The 18,471-nt window shown below is 41.0% G+C and overlaps 1 protein-coding gene across 18 annotated transcripts in view; it reads left to right on the forward strand.

Annotated features, from left to right (window-relative positions):
- LOC119653637 (uncharacterized protein CG43867) overlaps positions 1-13,120 on the forward strand; it is a 466,832-nt gene extending 453,712 nt beyond the window's left edge. For 7 of the 18 annotated variants that reach the window (XM_038058419.1, XM_038058422.1, XM_038058421.1 and 4 more), the window contains 3 exons: positions 3,811-3,906; positions 4,035-4,388; positions 4,477-13,120. In XM_038058419.1, coding sequence (XP_037914347.1) covers positions 3,811-3,906; positions 4,035-4,388; positions 4,477-5,682 — 1,656 coding nt within the window. In that variant the 3' untranslated portion in view covers positions 5,683-13,120. The remainder of the gene's footprint in view (positions 1-3,810; positions 3,907-4,034; positions 4,389-4,476) is intronic. The other 11 variants (XM_038058420.1, XM_038058424.1, XM_038058423.1 and 8 more) reach the window with 4 other exon arrangements.
- The last annotated feature ends 5,351 nt before the right edge of the window (positions 13,121-18,471 follow it).

The raw sequence follows: 18,471 nt of genomic DNA on the forward strand, positions 1-18,471 counted from the left end.
TTTACTGAAAGTCCATGTCTAAGACCCGAACCGTCAATCAAATCAACGACGCGTTGTGTATTTGTATACACCATTCCGAGATCTCCCGTGCGGATAGCTGAGTGGTTAGAGCGCAAGGCTGTCGTACGGAAGGTCGCGGTTCAAATCTCACTGGTGGCAGTAGAATTTGTATCGCGATTTGACGTCGGATACCAGTCGATTCAGCTGTGAATGAGTACCTGTGTCAAATCAGGGTAATAATCTCGGGCGAGCGCAATGCTGACCACATTGCCTCCTACAGTGTACCGTTACGGTCTTGAATGAAGTGCTCTAACACACTTCAAGGCCCTGATCCAACATGGATTGTTGCGCCAACGATTATTATTATTATTCCGAGATCTCGACCAAAAGGCAGTACAGCCACGTCATCCGCATAAGCTTGAACGTGTATTGACAGATTTTGCAGTTCGCATAGTAGTGAGTTGTCAGCATACTCCACAAATGTGGCGATAGCACACCTTCTTGAGGGCAACCTTTCGTCGCTTCGTTGTTAAGTAGCGATCAACATCCACTTCAGCACACAACAATCTCTGCGTTAGCATAGCGCAGATCCACTTTATTAGAGTTTCGTCAATACCATGCTCTCTGGCATCACATCATCACAGAGCTTTTGGAAGGGCGCACAGTCAAAAACCCCTTCAATGTCCACGAACACCCCCATCGCGTACTCACCCTTCAGAGTTGCATCCTCTATCTTTGAAACCAAAGAATGAAGAGCAAACTCACAGGACTTTCCACGTTGGTAAGCATCTTGGTTTTCATTTAGGGGGTGCGACTTTAGCGCCTTCTCGCGAATGTGACGCTCAACCAGTCTCTCCAGACATTTCAGCGAAAATGATGCTAGGCTGATTTGTCTGAAGTTCTTTGGATTAGAATAGTCATCTTTCCCAGGCTTTGGTATGAAGACTACCTTCACCTTCCGCCAAGAGGAAGGCACGTACCCTCCTTTAGCATCGCTGGGTAGATGTCATCCATACCAGGTGTTTTGAAGTGTTCAAATTGTAGTATAGCAACTCTCGCTTTTTCATTGGTAACAACCGTCCCAATTCCCCTTGCAACACCTTCGTGTTGAAGAGTTTGCAGAAACCGCCAATTCTCTTCTTCCCACTTCTGAGACCTGTTCTCCCAGGAGTTCGTGAAAGTACCATCCGGTTTTCTAAGAGAGACCAACTTGGCCGACTCATCCTTATTAAGGACTCTGCACAACCTGGAAGTCTCCCTTTCACCTTCTAGTTCCTCGCAGTACGCTCTAAAAGGGCTTCGTTTCGAACGTATTACGAGCCTCTTATATTCACGCTGTGCGTTCCGGAAGTTTAGCCAGTCTTCATCTTTATTGCTTTTGCAGGCACGATTTAGAAACCGTCTGGTTGATTTCCTGAGTCTTTGTATTAAAGGCTGTTCGTATGTAATAGTTAGACTAAGTTCTAAGTAAGGGTGATCTGAGAGTGAGACTTCATCTAGTACTCGCCAGTTTCTAATCAACTCTAACAACTTTAAAGTCCAGATTGTTAGGTCAATTACTTAACTTCTTCTTGGCCCCACGAACGTAGGGGCGCACCTTACGTTCGCGATCATCAGGCCAGCTGAAGTGATAAAATCAAACAGCTTCTCTCCTCTAGGATTGCATTTGCTACTGCCCCAACAAATATGCTGAGCTTCGCATCACAACCTATTAAAAGTTCAAGGCCACTTGATTCCAGATCCCTTAGTTCTTGCGTCGGCGGAGAGCACAATGAATCATAGGGTAGGAAGGCAGAGGCAACTATAACGTTTCTCCTCTTACCATTAACTTGGTATTGTAAGTTGACCGCAACAAGATCCTGTCAACAGAATTGTTTCAGCATGGTTGCTTCTAACAATTTTGACATCAGAACGCAGGCCCTCGGTTTCGAAGATTTTTCACCGAAAAAGGTCCTGGTCTTCTCGATTTCTCTGGATATCGCCACACTTGGTGGTGTAGCAACGTCCATGTCCGCATTCGCAAGAAACTTCGCCTTCTTTCGCAGTGCCTTCCGTTGTCGTCAGCTAGAAGCCCTCCCAGATTCACGGAGTGCGGGCTGCATAGATCTATTTTCACATACCGGCCTTAGACCCGTTGCGTCCAAATTACCAGCTTCCCTTTCTTCCGTTTTTCCGGATACAGACGGAGGAGAAGGTTATGACAAGCAAGCTTGTAGTTCCTTCTCCTTTGCGGCCGAAGTTTCCTTCTGCCGAGCCTTCCTCCCCCGTATTTTGGAAGAGTTAGGTAACAGTGTCACCGACCGGCCGGCCATAGTTGTGTGCGTAAATGCATTCACCTACCCTACCCAATAAAAAAAAATAGTTAGATTTCCAGTTGCTCTCATTAAGGGAGTTGCTGTACTATCCTTTTGGCTGACCGCGTCGTAGACACCGGGTGTAGGTTTTCTACTGAAGTGGGGAGCCTCTATTCCACAGATTTCTCCATCGGGGAACATGAATTAGGTGAGGCCTCCAAAATCCGTGCCTCGGCCACAAACTGATTTCTCAGAGTCACAGGTAGATTCGAAGTTTGTGACTTCTTACCACTTGGAGAGTTACAATCCTTCGTTTCCATCTTCATGTGTTTTTGGACACTCTTAGTGTAGTAGTAAACTACCGCAAGCTCCCCCCACGACGACAAGGTGGTGTCCGAGGGGGAGGATGTATCCGTAGTCTATGTGATATCTCTAAATTTGTTTCGAGGGTTATCTGGTACTAATTAGTGATTTTCTTTCAATATTGTCGTTGGTTATGACGGCTTTTTTCGTCTGAAGATACATCATTTGCTAAACTGGTACAAGCACCTAAAACATATAGCCACCCATCGTTACTACAACAAGTTATTATCAATAACTAGTAGAATATGTATGACTAGTTAAGTAACATCACGGATATTTTTGATGAGGGAGAAGTTGATATTAATTAAAGACCTACTCTGTAAGTTATCGAACTAGATTAGAAAGAAACAAACTAAATACAAGGTTGGCGGGTCTAATAAATAATAAAAATAGTATACGTCTTGCATGACATCTGCTTGCTCTAAAGCCGAGCCTTGGGCCTTGGTCGAATGGAGACATTGAAGACAAATACCAACACGACCGGGGTTCTCAGTCTGAAGAATCATCACACTCTTCCTATTTCCATTAATTGAAATGCAAATACTTCATCAATTCCTTCTAAATTAAAAGAAGTGTTTTGACACCAGGATCAGGTCTGCAAATTTTGGCATATGGAGCCTTGAGGCGCACAGACAGGTCTGTTTTCGATTATCGGATTATCTGAGAGTTAAACTTAATAAATATCATTGTTCGATTTTATGCACTGAACTGAGCTACAATTGATCCCAGAATCAAGCAAATGATCAAGTTACCAGCGATAAAATACGATCTCACATCATTCGCCTCTCTAGCATGATGCTTTTTCCCAAACCCCCCCCCCCCCAAATGCGGAAGTACCCTTTTAAAAATATGAATCTGTCAAAGCGGAATTAAAGGCTCTAAAACTAACAACAATTGTGTCCCGAAAAACCTCCTCTTGATAAGTTCCTAGCAGATTAAAAACAAAAAATATTGAGTAATGTCCACAGGAATGGTAGCGGTATACACAAAACACTTATCCACTGTACAAAAAGAAAACTGAAAACTTTCTCAAATTGCAATAGAAAAAAACACAAAACATTCATCAAAATTTATATAATTTTGGCAAATTAATCAAATTTGAAAATTATGGAAGTGGAATCAAAGACCAAAAACAATGAATGAATTTTTACAGCAACTGCTATTGTGTGCGACCCAGAGCCTATTCACTTGTGATACGCAGCAAGGGGGTGCAGCACAGGCAAACGGAAGCTCCCCAACATCCATTCAGGTAGGGGATGGTTGGGAAAGGAATTAGCATAATATTCAACCCCCTTTCCTTTCAGTTGTTTTCAGTTCAATTACTTAACATTTTTATTTTTCCCTTTTTGAATGTATCTATCTATGGTTGATATCAAGTATACATTTCAGGCTCCACCCTCTGCACCCATAATCGATTGTAAATCGAATCCACCTGCTTACACGTTTGTACAAGGATGGCAGCTACTATCGTTGGCCGTTTCGCTTTTTGTTCCTAAAAATAATCGTCTTCTGTGGTACTTAAAACTGCATCTGTCCCGAAATGCCGATAGTAAATCCGAAACTGGCAAATATGCAGCGTACTGTGAACGTGCCTTGGAACGGACCATACAAAATGGTGGACGTGAAACGAAACCGTCGCGTATGGAAGTTCTGTCGATTCTCTTGAAGAATCCCTATCATCATTCGTTACCTCATGCGATTCCAGTTCATATGATGAACGGAGCGTATCAAGTGAGTAATTACACAGAGCAGAACATTTGCCACAATATCTGCGAAATACATACGCAATGTCTAATCCATTTATTTCTTCAAATTTCAGGTCATATCTTTTGACGGCTCATCAACAATAGAAGAATTTCAGACTACACTCTCCCAAGAGATCGGTTGCCGCGACGCCGCCAATGGATTTTGCCTCTTCAGCGATGACCCCATTGAAAAGGATCTGGAGCATTATCTTGATCCTCAAGCAAAACTGTGTGATGTAATCTCAAAGTGGGAAACGGCTCTACGAGAAAAGGGCTCCGGAAAATTTGAAAACTCGCGAGTTATTCAACTGACATACAAGAATCGGCTATATTGGAAGCATTCTACGAAATTCGAAACTGACAAGGAGAAATTGCTTCTTTGCTACCAAACCAATCAACAAATCGTACAAGGACGATTCCCGCTATCTAGAGAACTGGCTCTAGAACTATCCTCATTAATGTCACAAATTGATATGGGTGATTACTCGCCAGAAAAATCTAGAGGTTCAGGCAATATGAACGCATCACTTCAAGCACTGGATAAATTTTATCCGTATCGGTACAGAGACGCACTGACTCCAGAACAGTTGAAAGATATTCAAGAACTATTGATATCCAAATGGATTTTATTGAAAGGACGCTCAACGTTGGACTGTGTGCGAATATATTTAACTTGTTGTCGAAAATGGCCATTCTTCGGTGCAGCTTTGTTCCAAGCGAAACCCCGACATTCCGATCAGGCGATGGCATGGCTGGCAGTATCTGAAGATGCATTAAACGTCCTAGAATTATCTTCAATGGCCCCTATTGCCCGTTATCCTTACACTTCTGTTATGACTTTCGGTGGGTGCCAAGATGACTTCATGTTAGTCGTGGGTTCCGAAGACACATTAGCAACCGGAAGTAATGAACAGAAGTTACTTTTCGCAATGAGCAAACCAAAGATCCTAGAAATCACCTTGCTTATAGCTGACTACATGAACGCGCTGGGCCATACATTGCCCGGAACACCTCAAATGAATACGCTGACGCGCAATGGTTCCCACCGAAGTATACGATCGCGACCAACTCATGGTGGAGGTGGGGCATCAACAAACGCCACTACAACTGCCCACAACACCCTGAACTCTCATGCCACTCATACGCTGAACTCTCAGCATTCACACACTTTGAATTCATCCCACTATAGTGGAGGTAGTCACCAGAACACAATGAGTTCGTCCCATGGCGGTCAACCTGACATATTGAAGAGTACACCAGATCACCAGAGGCTGAAGTGATCCGGCCGAGGGGCTGACTAGCATGGCGTTATACGAGTGAAATTTACAAATTTATAGTGAACGGAAACAATAGCAAACAAGCAGGTAACACGATAATGCGACGACGTTCGATGACGATACTGTGATTGTATGATCTTGTAGACGAGGGATGAGAAACTTATATTACAACAATTGTAAGTGTAAGCTTTCAACGACGATACAATGACTCAAGTATAAATCCTTAAATAAGTACGAAATCGATTTTATAGCAAGTAAGGAAGAGACATGAGAACACATTTGTAAATACTTACATGCATAACTGATACAATTTATGGGGGTCATATCGTTTCTTAGTTTTATAAATTGACATAAGGCAGAAGTTTTTGTGCTTCTTAGGTTTCATTTATTTGTTAGAGCAAATAGAACATAGAAGGGAAGCTAGTCGCGATATACTCGTATATTTTATTAAAGCTACTAAATACTTTATAACATTAAGCTACGAGCTATTTTGTTTTACAAGACCTTTAAATTAGTTCAAATAATCTAATGTTTTCTGTGTGTCTACGCATCATGCTCAGAACTTCTTGTTGCCAGATCCGAAGACGATCCGAAAACATTCTTTGTTCTAGTCGTTTTAATGAGTGTTTATTATTTAATGAACACGTTGATTTGGAACGGTGTCTACGCTTGGGGGAATAACCGGAAAAAATATACACCAAATAGGGTTGGTAGTAGAAGTCACGCTTTATCGGAAGTGGCACGACAGTAAAGTGGGTAACACGCAGATAATAAAGGGACTGTTTTCCCAACACTTCAATTCAAGACAAACGGAAAGGTAGAAAAGAATAAAACTTGATTAACTTTATAGTCTTTGGAAATTCTGAAAAGTTTGAGACATTGGAAATCTTTTGGCCCCAATATAGCCTTACTCATTTTCCCCAATTCAAATCAATGTCTCTAGGTTTACTGCGTGCTTCTTTGATTGGCAAGAAATGACTCCTCCGTTCCAGGTGAACACATATTCCATAAATGATCCCTTGTCTCTCTGTCCCAATAAGCATCTACGAAGCCAGTAAGTATAATTTGCTGAGTGCTGAAAACGGTGCCAATCCTTCCATCTCCGCTCAGGTGCTTTCCAGTGACTCTTATGTTATTGAACTTAATCAATGTTTTAGCTGCGTTTGATATAACCGCGTCGTGAGAGAGAGAGGTGTCAATCCTCTTTTAACTTTTCCGCAGGGAGATTCTATTTCATTTGGTTTGGACAAATTCGTGTTTCTCTCATGCTTTTTCACTGAAGTTGTGGAAGCTTTGTTTTCACGAATGATACCCCCTGATATCATAATATGTGACATTAAATCGATGGATAAACACTTTTCAATGTGCAACAAATACAATAGCAAATCCAGTAAACTACAGACGAGAACAGGTGCGTAACTCTCATTAAAAGTTATTCCTGGTAGCTGGTCGATATACAATATACCCAATATCATTGTTCAGGATGGATGTTATTTCGATATATTGCATTGCTGCAATTTCTCTCCCAAGATGCTTCAAAGGAATACCGTGCGCTCTTCCTGGCTGCGTTTTTTTCCCGGAAGCCGAGCGAAAGAGACCCTCTTCACCGTGCACCCGACGTTGAGGCTATAATGGTGTATGCCTGGCTTGAAGACATCGAAGGGGCGCTTGTAAGGTGGCTATTGCGGCTTCCAAAAGGCGGTCGTCTTAATTAGGACATGCATGCAAGATTCAAGCCCAAGGATCATCTAGGGCCATTATACTGGCTTTCAGCGTCCTGTGCCATCTTTCAAGCATCCCATTGAACTGCGGTTGGTACACGGTTGTCCGGTGGCGTTTGAAGCCATGGAGTTTGCCCATCTCTGAGAAATGGGAGGACTCAAACTACATTCCCTGGGTTGCGATTATAATTTCCGGCACACAAAAGCGTGGAATCCATTCTTGACAAAGGGCCTCAGCACAAAGTTGTGCAGCAATGTCTTTCAGTGAGATCGTCTCAGATTACCGCGTGAACTGAGAAACCGTTTGCGTCTCGAAGGCACCAATGATGTCGAGGTGGATTGTGTGGAAACGCTTGGAGGACGAGGGAACACGCCAACATAACTTGCGAATGATGTTCGATAACTTGTTTGATTGAAAACTTCTGCCAGAATTCCTGAAATACCGGCTACGTCAACGATCCTCTTCACTGGGCATCTTTCTCTTTTTATTATCAAAACTGGAGTAAATTTTATTCAAACTGAATTCTACTGTCGGTTGTCTGAGAAGTGAGGCCGCTTGTATCATCAGCTGGAAGAAGCGTTGAAGTGAAACGAAAATTCAAAATACTCCGCAGGAAGTTCTGAGACGCAAGATTCGTTTGGGATCCGGGCGACCTCTCGGGTGAGTCTAAATACTTATGGTTGCAATAAATATAGTGGCTAAGGCAGAAACGAGAACTTTTTTGACGGCGACAGTAACCTGTGGCACACAAAATCTGAGTTGATACAATCTTTTCGTCGCGCTTGAGACTCCGCTTCATGTGCACCCGTCAATTTACACTTGGTTTCACCAATTCTTACTTATGTTAATATTTTATTTTTTATATTCAATTAACAATCACTGTTTCTTTAACTGCTTAAATTATTTTGAGCTTTTTAAAGTTTAATTACAATAATAAGCTGGGTACGGATCTCCACCCCTCCAACTGTTGACCACCACTCCTCTGAATCTTTTTTGCACTGACATCGAAAACCAATCAAACGTCAAAAATTGTTTTTCGTTGTCATGGACAACGCGGTTCGCAGTTGCGTTCGTTCGACAAGCCTGCTTGCGCCGCCACAGTTGATAACAAACCGTCAATGTTTAATGTTTATCTTGGAAATGATTACAATGAGCACCTTCAAGCGATTGGACCTACAAGCTACGCCAAAGTCGCTTGCAACTTAATTCCAAGTCCGGAGAGATCTTTTTAACGGTTAGATTTTCTTTTCTCGTTCCGTGGTATGAGGTCGATTTTGTTCCTAAATACTGATTGACATTCGATAACCCAGTCTGTCCTCAGGGGTGGTCAGTTCCGGGTGTGGCCTTTGGTGATATTTTGGTCGCAACCGACTTCGTCTTGTTCTTAAATTTTACTTCCTTTTAAGTATTAAATCCGAAATACTCTAAAAAGATTTTCTTCAGAAGCTTTATGAGCTACATCGCCGATGAGGTGATGTTCCAATCTCTACAGGTGGTTAGGACTTGGTCCTTTTCTCACGGTGCTTTCGCTATGACGTTATCTCGCCCAAGCTGTGGTGCAACATGTATCACTGATTCAATGAGAATGCTTCAGTATTCCAAATTTGGGGAGCATTCATTAAAATGTGAACCGTTTAAAAATCCATATGTCATTTAGTATGTTTGTATGTTTGCGAAATACCACATTTTATACTGGTGGTCGAAACGATTGATCTTGATCCTCATCTCACTGAAAATTGTACGAAGAATTCTATGAGTCTAGGGGGTGATTCATATATTTGCCTTTGGCGGTTTAACTGCAAGTGAAATACTCATTTTTTTCCAATTTTTGCTTGAAATCTTGAACAATTTCGTTTTTTTTTTTTTTTTTTGTAATGTGGTGCTGAAATGAATGCTAGAGGCTTCAAGTCTATCCAATTGCTGGTCTCTACTGATGATATCCACACAGTGGGAAGAACACGGGAAGTACAGACTGTCTTCGTTCAGGTGGAGCAAGCGGTGCAAGATCTTGGGTTTGGACTTGGTTCATGGTATGAGCAACACAATCCAATAGTACTAGCGAATTGGAAAAAAGGGAAAATATAGGAGACGAGAGTTTGAATTATTCCGAACCTGCTATTCTCATATCTTCTTGTCAAATAAAGTTACAAGCTGTTAGCCGCATTCGAGAGGAGAATATATGAAGAAGTCTATGAGCGATATCCCGATAAAGTATGGCTCAGTAGCAAATGGCAAAAAATAGAAATACTTCCGGTCTTGGCTAATTTTTTTCAATTCATATTTAATAAAATGGTATTTCGAGAACCATCGAGTGAAAGGTCAGTATTAGTCCCTGAAAAACCATTTTTGTAAAATATTTGTAAAAAATGTTAGCCAAGAACTGAACTTTCTTCCAATTTTTTCAATTTGTTGAACATTGACTAATCTAAATACTTCAAATTTTGGTATCTGTCATCTTTCCCGAAAGATCATAGTTCAGTCATTCAATCGTAGTCATAGCTACAGAGAGCGCTGATTTGCTTCATTGGAATGTTCACGTTAAAGGAGCCTTTTTTCGCCTTGCCGCGATTTCCGCCGCCTTGGGAGTGCGACATTGGTAGAAATTCAATATACCGAGAAAACGATAAAGCTCGGGAACAATTCGGACTACGGGTAACTTTGTCAAGTGGTTGAGGCTATTTAACGCCATCCAGGTAAGATCTATTAAATGGACAGTTGCGCAGAAGATAGTACATTCAGCGTTGGAGAGAGAGAGTCGTGTTATTTTAGCCCATCGATGAACGAGTAAATTCGAAGAGTTTGAATGAGGTGGCGACCGCCGCTTTTAGGATGTTGCTCTCGGCGATTGCAATCGGGCAGAATGCTTTACGAAAACGAACAACCGAGAATACTTCGTCGCTGATCTCTTGATAGGAGGTCTTCAACGATTGGAAGTGGGTTTTGATCCAAGGTAATACAGACGTTTGGGGGTCTCTCATTCCGCATAACTCGCGATGCACCATCTGCCTTCATAACGGTGTACACTAGGGTGGTCCACTGGTTGAATGAGAGGGGGACGTTGCCCCAGGTTGAGCGAACCAAAAATGTGGATAGGTGAGGCATTGGCTACACAAACCATAAGAAGCTGACCCTGACTGCCTTCATTGATTTGAAAATCTCGGAAGAAGGGAAATAATAGATCCCAAATCGAAATTTTTGGGCGTAGTGCGATCGAAAATGTACCAGTGATTTTCCCCGGGAAGAGCAGTGTTAACTTCTGCCACCTGAGAGGTGGTCAGTATTTTTCCGGAAGAACTGGACTTCTTACGAATTTTTTTAGGAACACAGATTCTCCTTGTGTTTCATACGACGATGTTTGTTTACGAGACATCTTTTATTTCACAAATTTGACATACAAACAATGTCTTTTGCTTGGAGGGAGAAGGAAGGAACGTGTGTTACTGCTATGTCGGGAGGTGATAGTGTTGATTGAGAAAACTGGACACGGCTTAAGCTGCAACTAAAAACATGACTAGTTTTAGCTGGATGCTTTCAGTCATTAAAGTGATTGGCTTGGCAATGTCTCGTCTTAAGTAGCCAGCGAGTTAATGGAGCTGTTGTATTTCTTTGCTTCTAATATTTTCGATAATTTATTCAAACGTGTGAGTGTGCTTGTAAATTATACTTTCATATACACAAAAATATACAATACAATTTCGTACGATTTAATTAAGACTTCTTTGGATGGCTGTAAGCCACCTGCCCTTTTAGTGAGCAATTACTATTCTGAAAGGAAATCAGCATTTATTTTATTCGGTTAGAGCGTTGTCATCAAGCCTAATTTTGAAAGGAAGAACAAAATCTAGATTCTGATCCTCGAAATGTAGAAATGAGCTTATGAGTCCAAAATCAGTCCACTTTGAATTATTTTGCTAGATTAAATTTTTATAAACGCTTAGATGCATGGAGCATAGACTTCCACCTCAATACGTCCACATTAGCTCAATAGGGAATAGTTTAGAGTGTAGCCACATTTTACAAACGCACAAACAACAATCTAAAATCTCGAGTTGACTAAGATAGCAACGTTTAGAATCTCAACACGTCAATCAATCTTCCAGCATTCACTGAAGCAATGCATTTTGTACAATTTATTACACCACATTAGCTAGCAATCATCGATAGTTGTAAAGAGTCATTGATTTGATTTCCGCAGAGAAAAATATGGCCCCCATAAACGATAACATACCCAAAACCAGCGTCTACTTTGGCAACTACTTTTGCGTTAGACTTAGACAAAAATTGATACGAAATCGAAGTTAAACAAGAACACACGAGCTCTTATAAACCCAAATGTTTGGGGCGACAAGAAGGTGAAAACCAGTTACATTCTTTAGGCTGTAAGCAACTTTTATACGAATTCAGAAGGAATATTATATACTAAACACCCTTATACACAATGAATAACGCTACTCTATCGAATATAACTATTTGTATTAGTAAGTGTACGACTTGACATAAATCATGAAGTATTTAATTAAAGCTATTGTATTTAGTGACTGTGTAATCATTACTACTTTTAGATAATGTTTTACTCCCGTGCGAACCTTTATATATATGTTGATATAGAACCAATGAAATCATTGACTACAGTAGTAAAAATGTTGAGGGAAATGCAAAGTTTAGCGGATAGAGTGACATTATATAAAATATTGCAAGCAATTAGGCAGCAACACCATTAACGAGTGAAATATTATCAGTAGGGTGATTACTGACTAGAAACGTGGAGAACACCGAAGCCTCGATTATCGGACAGGCCGCTGTAAATTATGACAGGTGAACGGTTCTAGCTTACGTTCGGGCAAGCAGCAATGAGACCAAATTTATGTGTTGACGTGTGAGTTATTAGTTTAACCCAAATCTAAGTTAATGTAATTGCTTAGGCAGAAAAGTACCAAAGAATATCCAAATTAGCAGATATACGTGTGTCTATCCGAAAGTTCTCTGTCCCTTGTGACCGTCTAAAATTTGCTCAACGCTAGCTTTCATAGTACACCTTAATTTAAAATGAATAGTGGAGTCTCTGGGTTGCGGCAAGCTATGGACCGCACTTACGAACGTCTAATTTTGTCCAGTTCAATCCCATCCCCCACTCCAAACCTATAACACTTCGACATGCTCCTATGCATGAATGAGTAGTTTTCCCGCAAATGAGCTCGAATGTAATCTAGTTCTGTGTGATTGATTAAGCAATTAAATTAACACTTATCCTAGTTACCAATTCGGAAAAACTGCTGCTTTTAATATATGTAAAAATAATTGAAAGAAATATATATAGACATATATACTTATTTATAGACATTTCAAATCGTTTCATGAATATATACATATACTTTCCATGATTCAATATTAACTTCTTCGATAGGTTTAATTTTTTAGGCTCTTTTCTGTAATTTTTTATAGTTTTATTTCGATATTATTAAGCAGGAATGTAATTCTGATATTGAACTGCGAAATGCAGAGCATAGGAAAAAAGATATATTGTACATAATGTGAACTTTTCAACAAGGAAATCATGTCCATTTTCATTTCTTTTTGATGGACCATCCGGAAAGAATGATAATAATGAAATGGTTTAACTCTTTAGTTTTAGATATTTACCTTCATTTACAACACATCTTCAATAATGATTGTATATTTCCAGAAAACACAAAAGATATTATAATGTAATGAAAGATAAGTGAAGTTGTTTTTCCTTTTTTAAAGTGTAAAATATAAGTGTTTTGTTTTTTCTAAAAAATCTTGCATTTTTTTAAAAAGGACCTCTTCTCCTTCTTCAATCTTTGTTCCGTTCACAATCTGATCTCACCATCCTGTGTATTAAGCCGTCGTTGTTTCGGTCGCCCTTTTGCTCGTTTCCCATCGAATTCAATGTTTGACAAGTAAAATCTCGTTAGTGCAAATTACATGACCATACCATTGAAGGGTGGTCAAAGGGCAGTACAGGCCCCAGGATGAAATGCGGATTGATATACAAAATGAAATCTGGAAAATGACTACTGGACCAAGACCAACAGCTCTATTACCAAACCCTATCTCCACCTCTACGTGGTAATCGTTGGAGTTCTTTCCTAACGAAAGATTGCAAATGGAAAAGGATGAAGATGAGTGTCTCGCGCCTAAAAATCGGACAAATTATACCAACTGGTCTTCCAAGTTGGGAGTAGAGTAAAACTGACAACCCTACATGTAAAATAAAAGCTACGGTGCCACGAAAGGAGTCTCAGATTGGAATGACTACACAAAGACGAGCCCGGCAATGAAAACGGACGACCAATTGCGCATTTTCTCATGGAACGTCTGCTTCCTTAATCGAAAAGGAGCTCCCAAGCAGCTTGCCGATACCCTGTCCGAATATCGGGCCAATGTATGAGGGTAGCAAGTGATGCCCTGGACAGAGTGGGAGATACCTTCGAAGCCAGTCCCAAGTATGATATCAAAATCTTACGTAGCTTCCATAGCTTACATCGAACTGTGGATTATCCAACTAGCAGTGTCGCACGAAAAGCTTGTTTGTTTACGCGGAAATCGGTCCACAAGCATACATGGACCTCTCCAAATGGGAACACTTTCAACCAAATTGACCATGTGCGGATTAAACGCCGTCACCTCTCAGCCTTGATGAATATCAGAACATAAAGGGGTACCAATATTGATTCGGATCATTAACTCACTGGCATGATGCTCGATGCTGGTAGGGTAGTATAGATCCTAGGCGAAATGGGGATTGTTACCCACGATGGAGCATAAAACCTGGGAAACGCCTGCTGATCCAATATCAACAGCTCTACTACCAAAACCTATCTCCACCTCCCCGTGGTGACCGCTGGGAGCTCTTTCTTAACGAAAAACTGCAGACGGAGAAGGATGAAGGCGAGTCTCCCGCGCCTAAAAACGGGACAAATTGTACCAACTGATTCTCCAGGTTGAGGGTTGGGAAGGGCTGACAACCCGACACAGAAAACCGAAGTTACGAAGCCGCAACGGGAGCCCCGGACTGAACGGATAACACAACGACGAATCCGGGAACGATTTGCACATTTTCTCAAGAAACGTGCGCTCCCTGAACAGAGATGAAGCTGCCAAACAGCTAGCCCTGTTCCAATATAGGGCTGATGTAACAGCGTTTTAGAAGATGCGTTGGACAGGGACTGGTTTCCTGGGGAAGAGTCGCTGCACCATATATTATAGCGGCCAGCCAGTAAACCATGTGCTCGGAGCAGGTTTCTTAATCAGCCAAAAAATGAAACCTGCCGTTATCGGCTTTGAAAACATATGCCAACGGCTATGCACTCTACGCTTGGGGGACAAATTTCGAAATATAAGCCTCATTAACGTGCACGCCCTTACAGAGGAAACTGCAGATGTTGGTCGAGATCTCGAAACGCCTTTGGTTCGATTGACAGTTAATGCCTCAGGCATGGACTTTCAGTAAATCCAACCAAAAAACTGAATGATATTTGCCTTCCAGAGATGAGGGGTACAACCCTTCAATTCTCCGAAAAAGTGGACAAAAAGCTTCTTCGGAACAAATTTGTAGACCTAAAGATGAAACGAACTCTCACAGCTTATGGACTGCGTAGACGGACCTTTGCCTCGACATGAGGACTTACGCCTCGACTAGTAATATAGATATACGTTGCTATCATTTGTGTTTATGCATCGCTAGTGTGGTGGGTTAAGGAGAAACAAAAGTATATTCTAAGCTAGCCACACTGTAAAGAACTGTGCAACTGTGCCATGAGCACGATATCCGGCGCAGCTCTAAATACATTACTCAATTTGCAGTCTTTGGATTTACTTATTCAGAGCACTGCAATAAGAGCAACTCATTGGCTAATTCGATTAGATCAATGGAGAAACAGAGCATTGGGAGAACTGAATCCAGTTTTCGCAATGCCTTCTGATTCTTGGGTCCTCATACATTGGTAGAAGATAGGAAGTTATCTTGAAACGAGGGGAAAACTAGGACGAACCAGAAGAGTGCGTATCAGGATATACTAGCGTCTTCTACACCGATGGCTTAAACTCAGAACAGGGTTCTGAAAGGAGTCTACCTCTAGAATAAAAACTACAATTGGGCAACGACATTGTGAAACGACGTTTTACACTGAATTGTATGCAATCCTAAGGGCTGCAGCCTTGATAATTGTAGAGCGGTTGAAGGCCACGCGCATCGTAATCTGTAGTGACAGTCAAGGTGCATTGAGGGCGTTGAGCAGTACTATGATCAGTTCAAAAATCGTTCAGGAAAGTAAAAAACGATTGAACTCTGTAGGTAGAACTATTCTTGGTATCTGGTTATTGTGGTATAGAGCGAAATGAAATCTCGGATGTTCTAGCAAAAGAAGGTTCAATTCCCCCCAAATCCAGACCGGAACTAGCAATTTGGGTGTCTTGGTACTTGGGTACTTTTTCACATTCTGGGCAGTTGACCTTATAGATTCCACTCATCTCTTCTTTATTCAATTTAACTTTGGTTGAACCTAGCTTAGGCCTCAGTTGTCTGTTAGCGCTTGTGCTTACTGTTTCGATGTTGTGTTTTGAGAGCGTATTCCTTATTTTGTCCGATAGCGATGAGAATGTAATGCTCGCTCTGATAGGAGCATTATCCCTTTTTTAAGGTTTTGTGTAAACACAAAACCTTATTAAAATCGGTTTACTGTCTGTCTGTCTATCTGTCTGTCTGTCTGTCTGTCCGTCTGTCTGTCTGTCTGTCTGTCTGTCCGTCACAGGCATTTTTCTCGGAGACGGTTGAAGCGATTGACACCAAATTTGGTAGAAAGGTGGGAACTGTGAACGCTCACGCATACCGTGAATTACATTCTTTTACGTCGAATTTAAGGGGGGGTCCCCATACATGCAAAAGGGGGGTGTAAAATTTCTTTTCATCAAATATAGTCATGTGGGGTATCAAATTAAAGGTCTCGATTAGTAATTTTCAAAGCCGATCTTAGTTTTGACATTCTTTGGAAGGGTGGGGAGCGCGGGGGGTTGAAAGTGATCACTTCTTTAAGGGGGCCATTCTCAGAAACTACCAAACCGAAAAATCTGAAAAAAATCAGGAGGCTGCCACTATATGGTGCCTGGGCTCCGAAATACCTTCCATGCCGATATCTGTTTGAATAAAGTTAATAATAGTATATTACTATAATAGTTACATCCTCTTACGACGAATTTAAGGGGGGGTCCCCATACATGCAAAAGGGGGGTGTAAATTTTTTTTTCATCAAATATAGTCATGTGGGGTATCAAATTAAAGGTCTCGATTAGTACTTTTCGAAGCCGGTATTAGTTTTGACTTTTGCTGAAAAGGTGGGGAGTGCGGGGGGTTGAAAGTGGTCATTTTTTAACGAACCCATTCTCAGGAACTACCAAACCGAAAAATCTGAAAAAAATCAGGGGGCTGCCACTATATGGTGCCTAGGCTCCGAAATACCCTCCATATCGATACCTGTTCAAATAAAGTTAATAATATATTACTATAATTTTTAGTAATTGACAGGAAAACCCCCCTTAAGTTCACCCTAGAATCACAAAATTTTGCAGCAATGTAGGCTACAGTATGGATCATGATCCTGCCAAATTTGGTGAAAATCGCACTATGACTAACAAAGTTGTACTAGGTCAAATCTGCGCTCCTCTGCAAATTCAATTTGTAATTGGTTAGAAACCCTCCTTAAGTTCATCCTAGTACCATGAAATTTTGCAGTGTTATAGGCTATAATATAGAGCATGATTTTACCAAGTTTGGTGGAAATCGCACTATTACTAACAAAGTTATAATACCTCAAATTTGTTACTTCTATGAAAATTGAAAACTATGAATGTCAATATCACCCGAAAGTGGATACTCTCACATAATATATGGATATATTACGTGCTACGTACTAAGAAATACACAAAACCTTTCGTACCTGAAGTGTCCAGCTTCCGGTTTACCGACTTGTTGTTGCTTGTAGAGTGTTGTAAGTTGGTCCCTATTTATTCTATTTTGCTTTTTACGTAAGATTCTATCTATTTCCCCCCTGCTCTATCCGTTTTTTACCGCTGTGTCTTTTATGTAAGTTATTTTTTTTTTAATCGCTTTTCTGTCAATGGTGTCACTAGCAGCCGATGTATCATACTGTAGTAAGCCGCCGTTTTCTGCCCGCATGTGTGTTTCGATGTCGTTGGTATGGTTCGCTGTGTGTGAGTTTTCTTTCTGTATATGTCAAAATCGCGAAGTGGCTTATAAAAGAAATAAGCACCATCGGAAATTACCACAGCAAGTATGCAGTAAAAAACAGCATGGAGCTAGTGGAGAAACTGGTTGCAACCAAAGAAGCCATTTGAAAACTCGAGGATTGGCTAACAGAACAATGCGGGGAAATGAACGAGAGGAAAAAGACGAAAGTCTACACAAAACTAGCAGAGCTCTGCATGAATGAGAACTATTTTGTCTGCAGAGACCAATTCTACAAAACCACCTCAGGAACTGCAATGGGGAACCCGTTATCCCCCTTGATAAGCGAAATCTTCATGAAAAGCATTGAAGAAGAAATTGAAAAACGAGGCACCATGCCAAAATTTTGGGCACGTTACGTAGACGACATTTTGGTCATAATCCCAAATGAAGACATCGAGAAAACACTAGAAGCAATAAACAACATACACCGCAACATAACTTTCACAATGAAAAAGGAAATTGACCAACGGATAGCGTTTTTGGACCTATCAATAATAAGAACCAACAATAAACTCGAGTTTGACATATACAGAAAGAAAACTCACACACAGGACACCAAGGACATCGAAACACACATACGGGCAGAAAATGGCGGCTTACTACAGTATGATACATCGGCTGCTAGTGACACCATTGACAGAAGAGCGATTCAAAAAAGAAATAATTTACATAAAAGACACAGCGGTAAAAAACGAATAGAGCAGGGGGGAAATAGAATCTTACGTAAAAAGCAAAATAGAATAAATAGGGACCAACTTACAACACACTACAAGCAACAAAAAAGGGATAATGCTCCTATCAGA

This window comes from Hermetia illucens, chromosome 4, assembly GCF_905115235.1.
Source record: "Hermetia illucens chromosome 4, iHerIll2.2.curated.20191125, whole genome shotgun sequence".
NCBI lineage: Eukaryota > Metazoa > Arthropoda > Insecta > Diptera > Stratiomyidae > Hermetia > Hermetia illucens.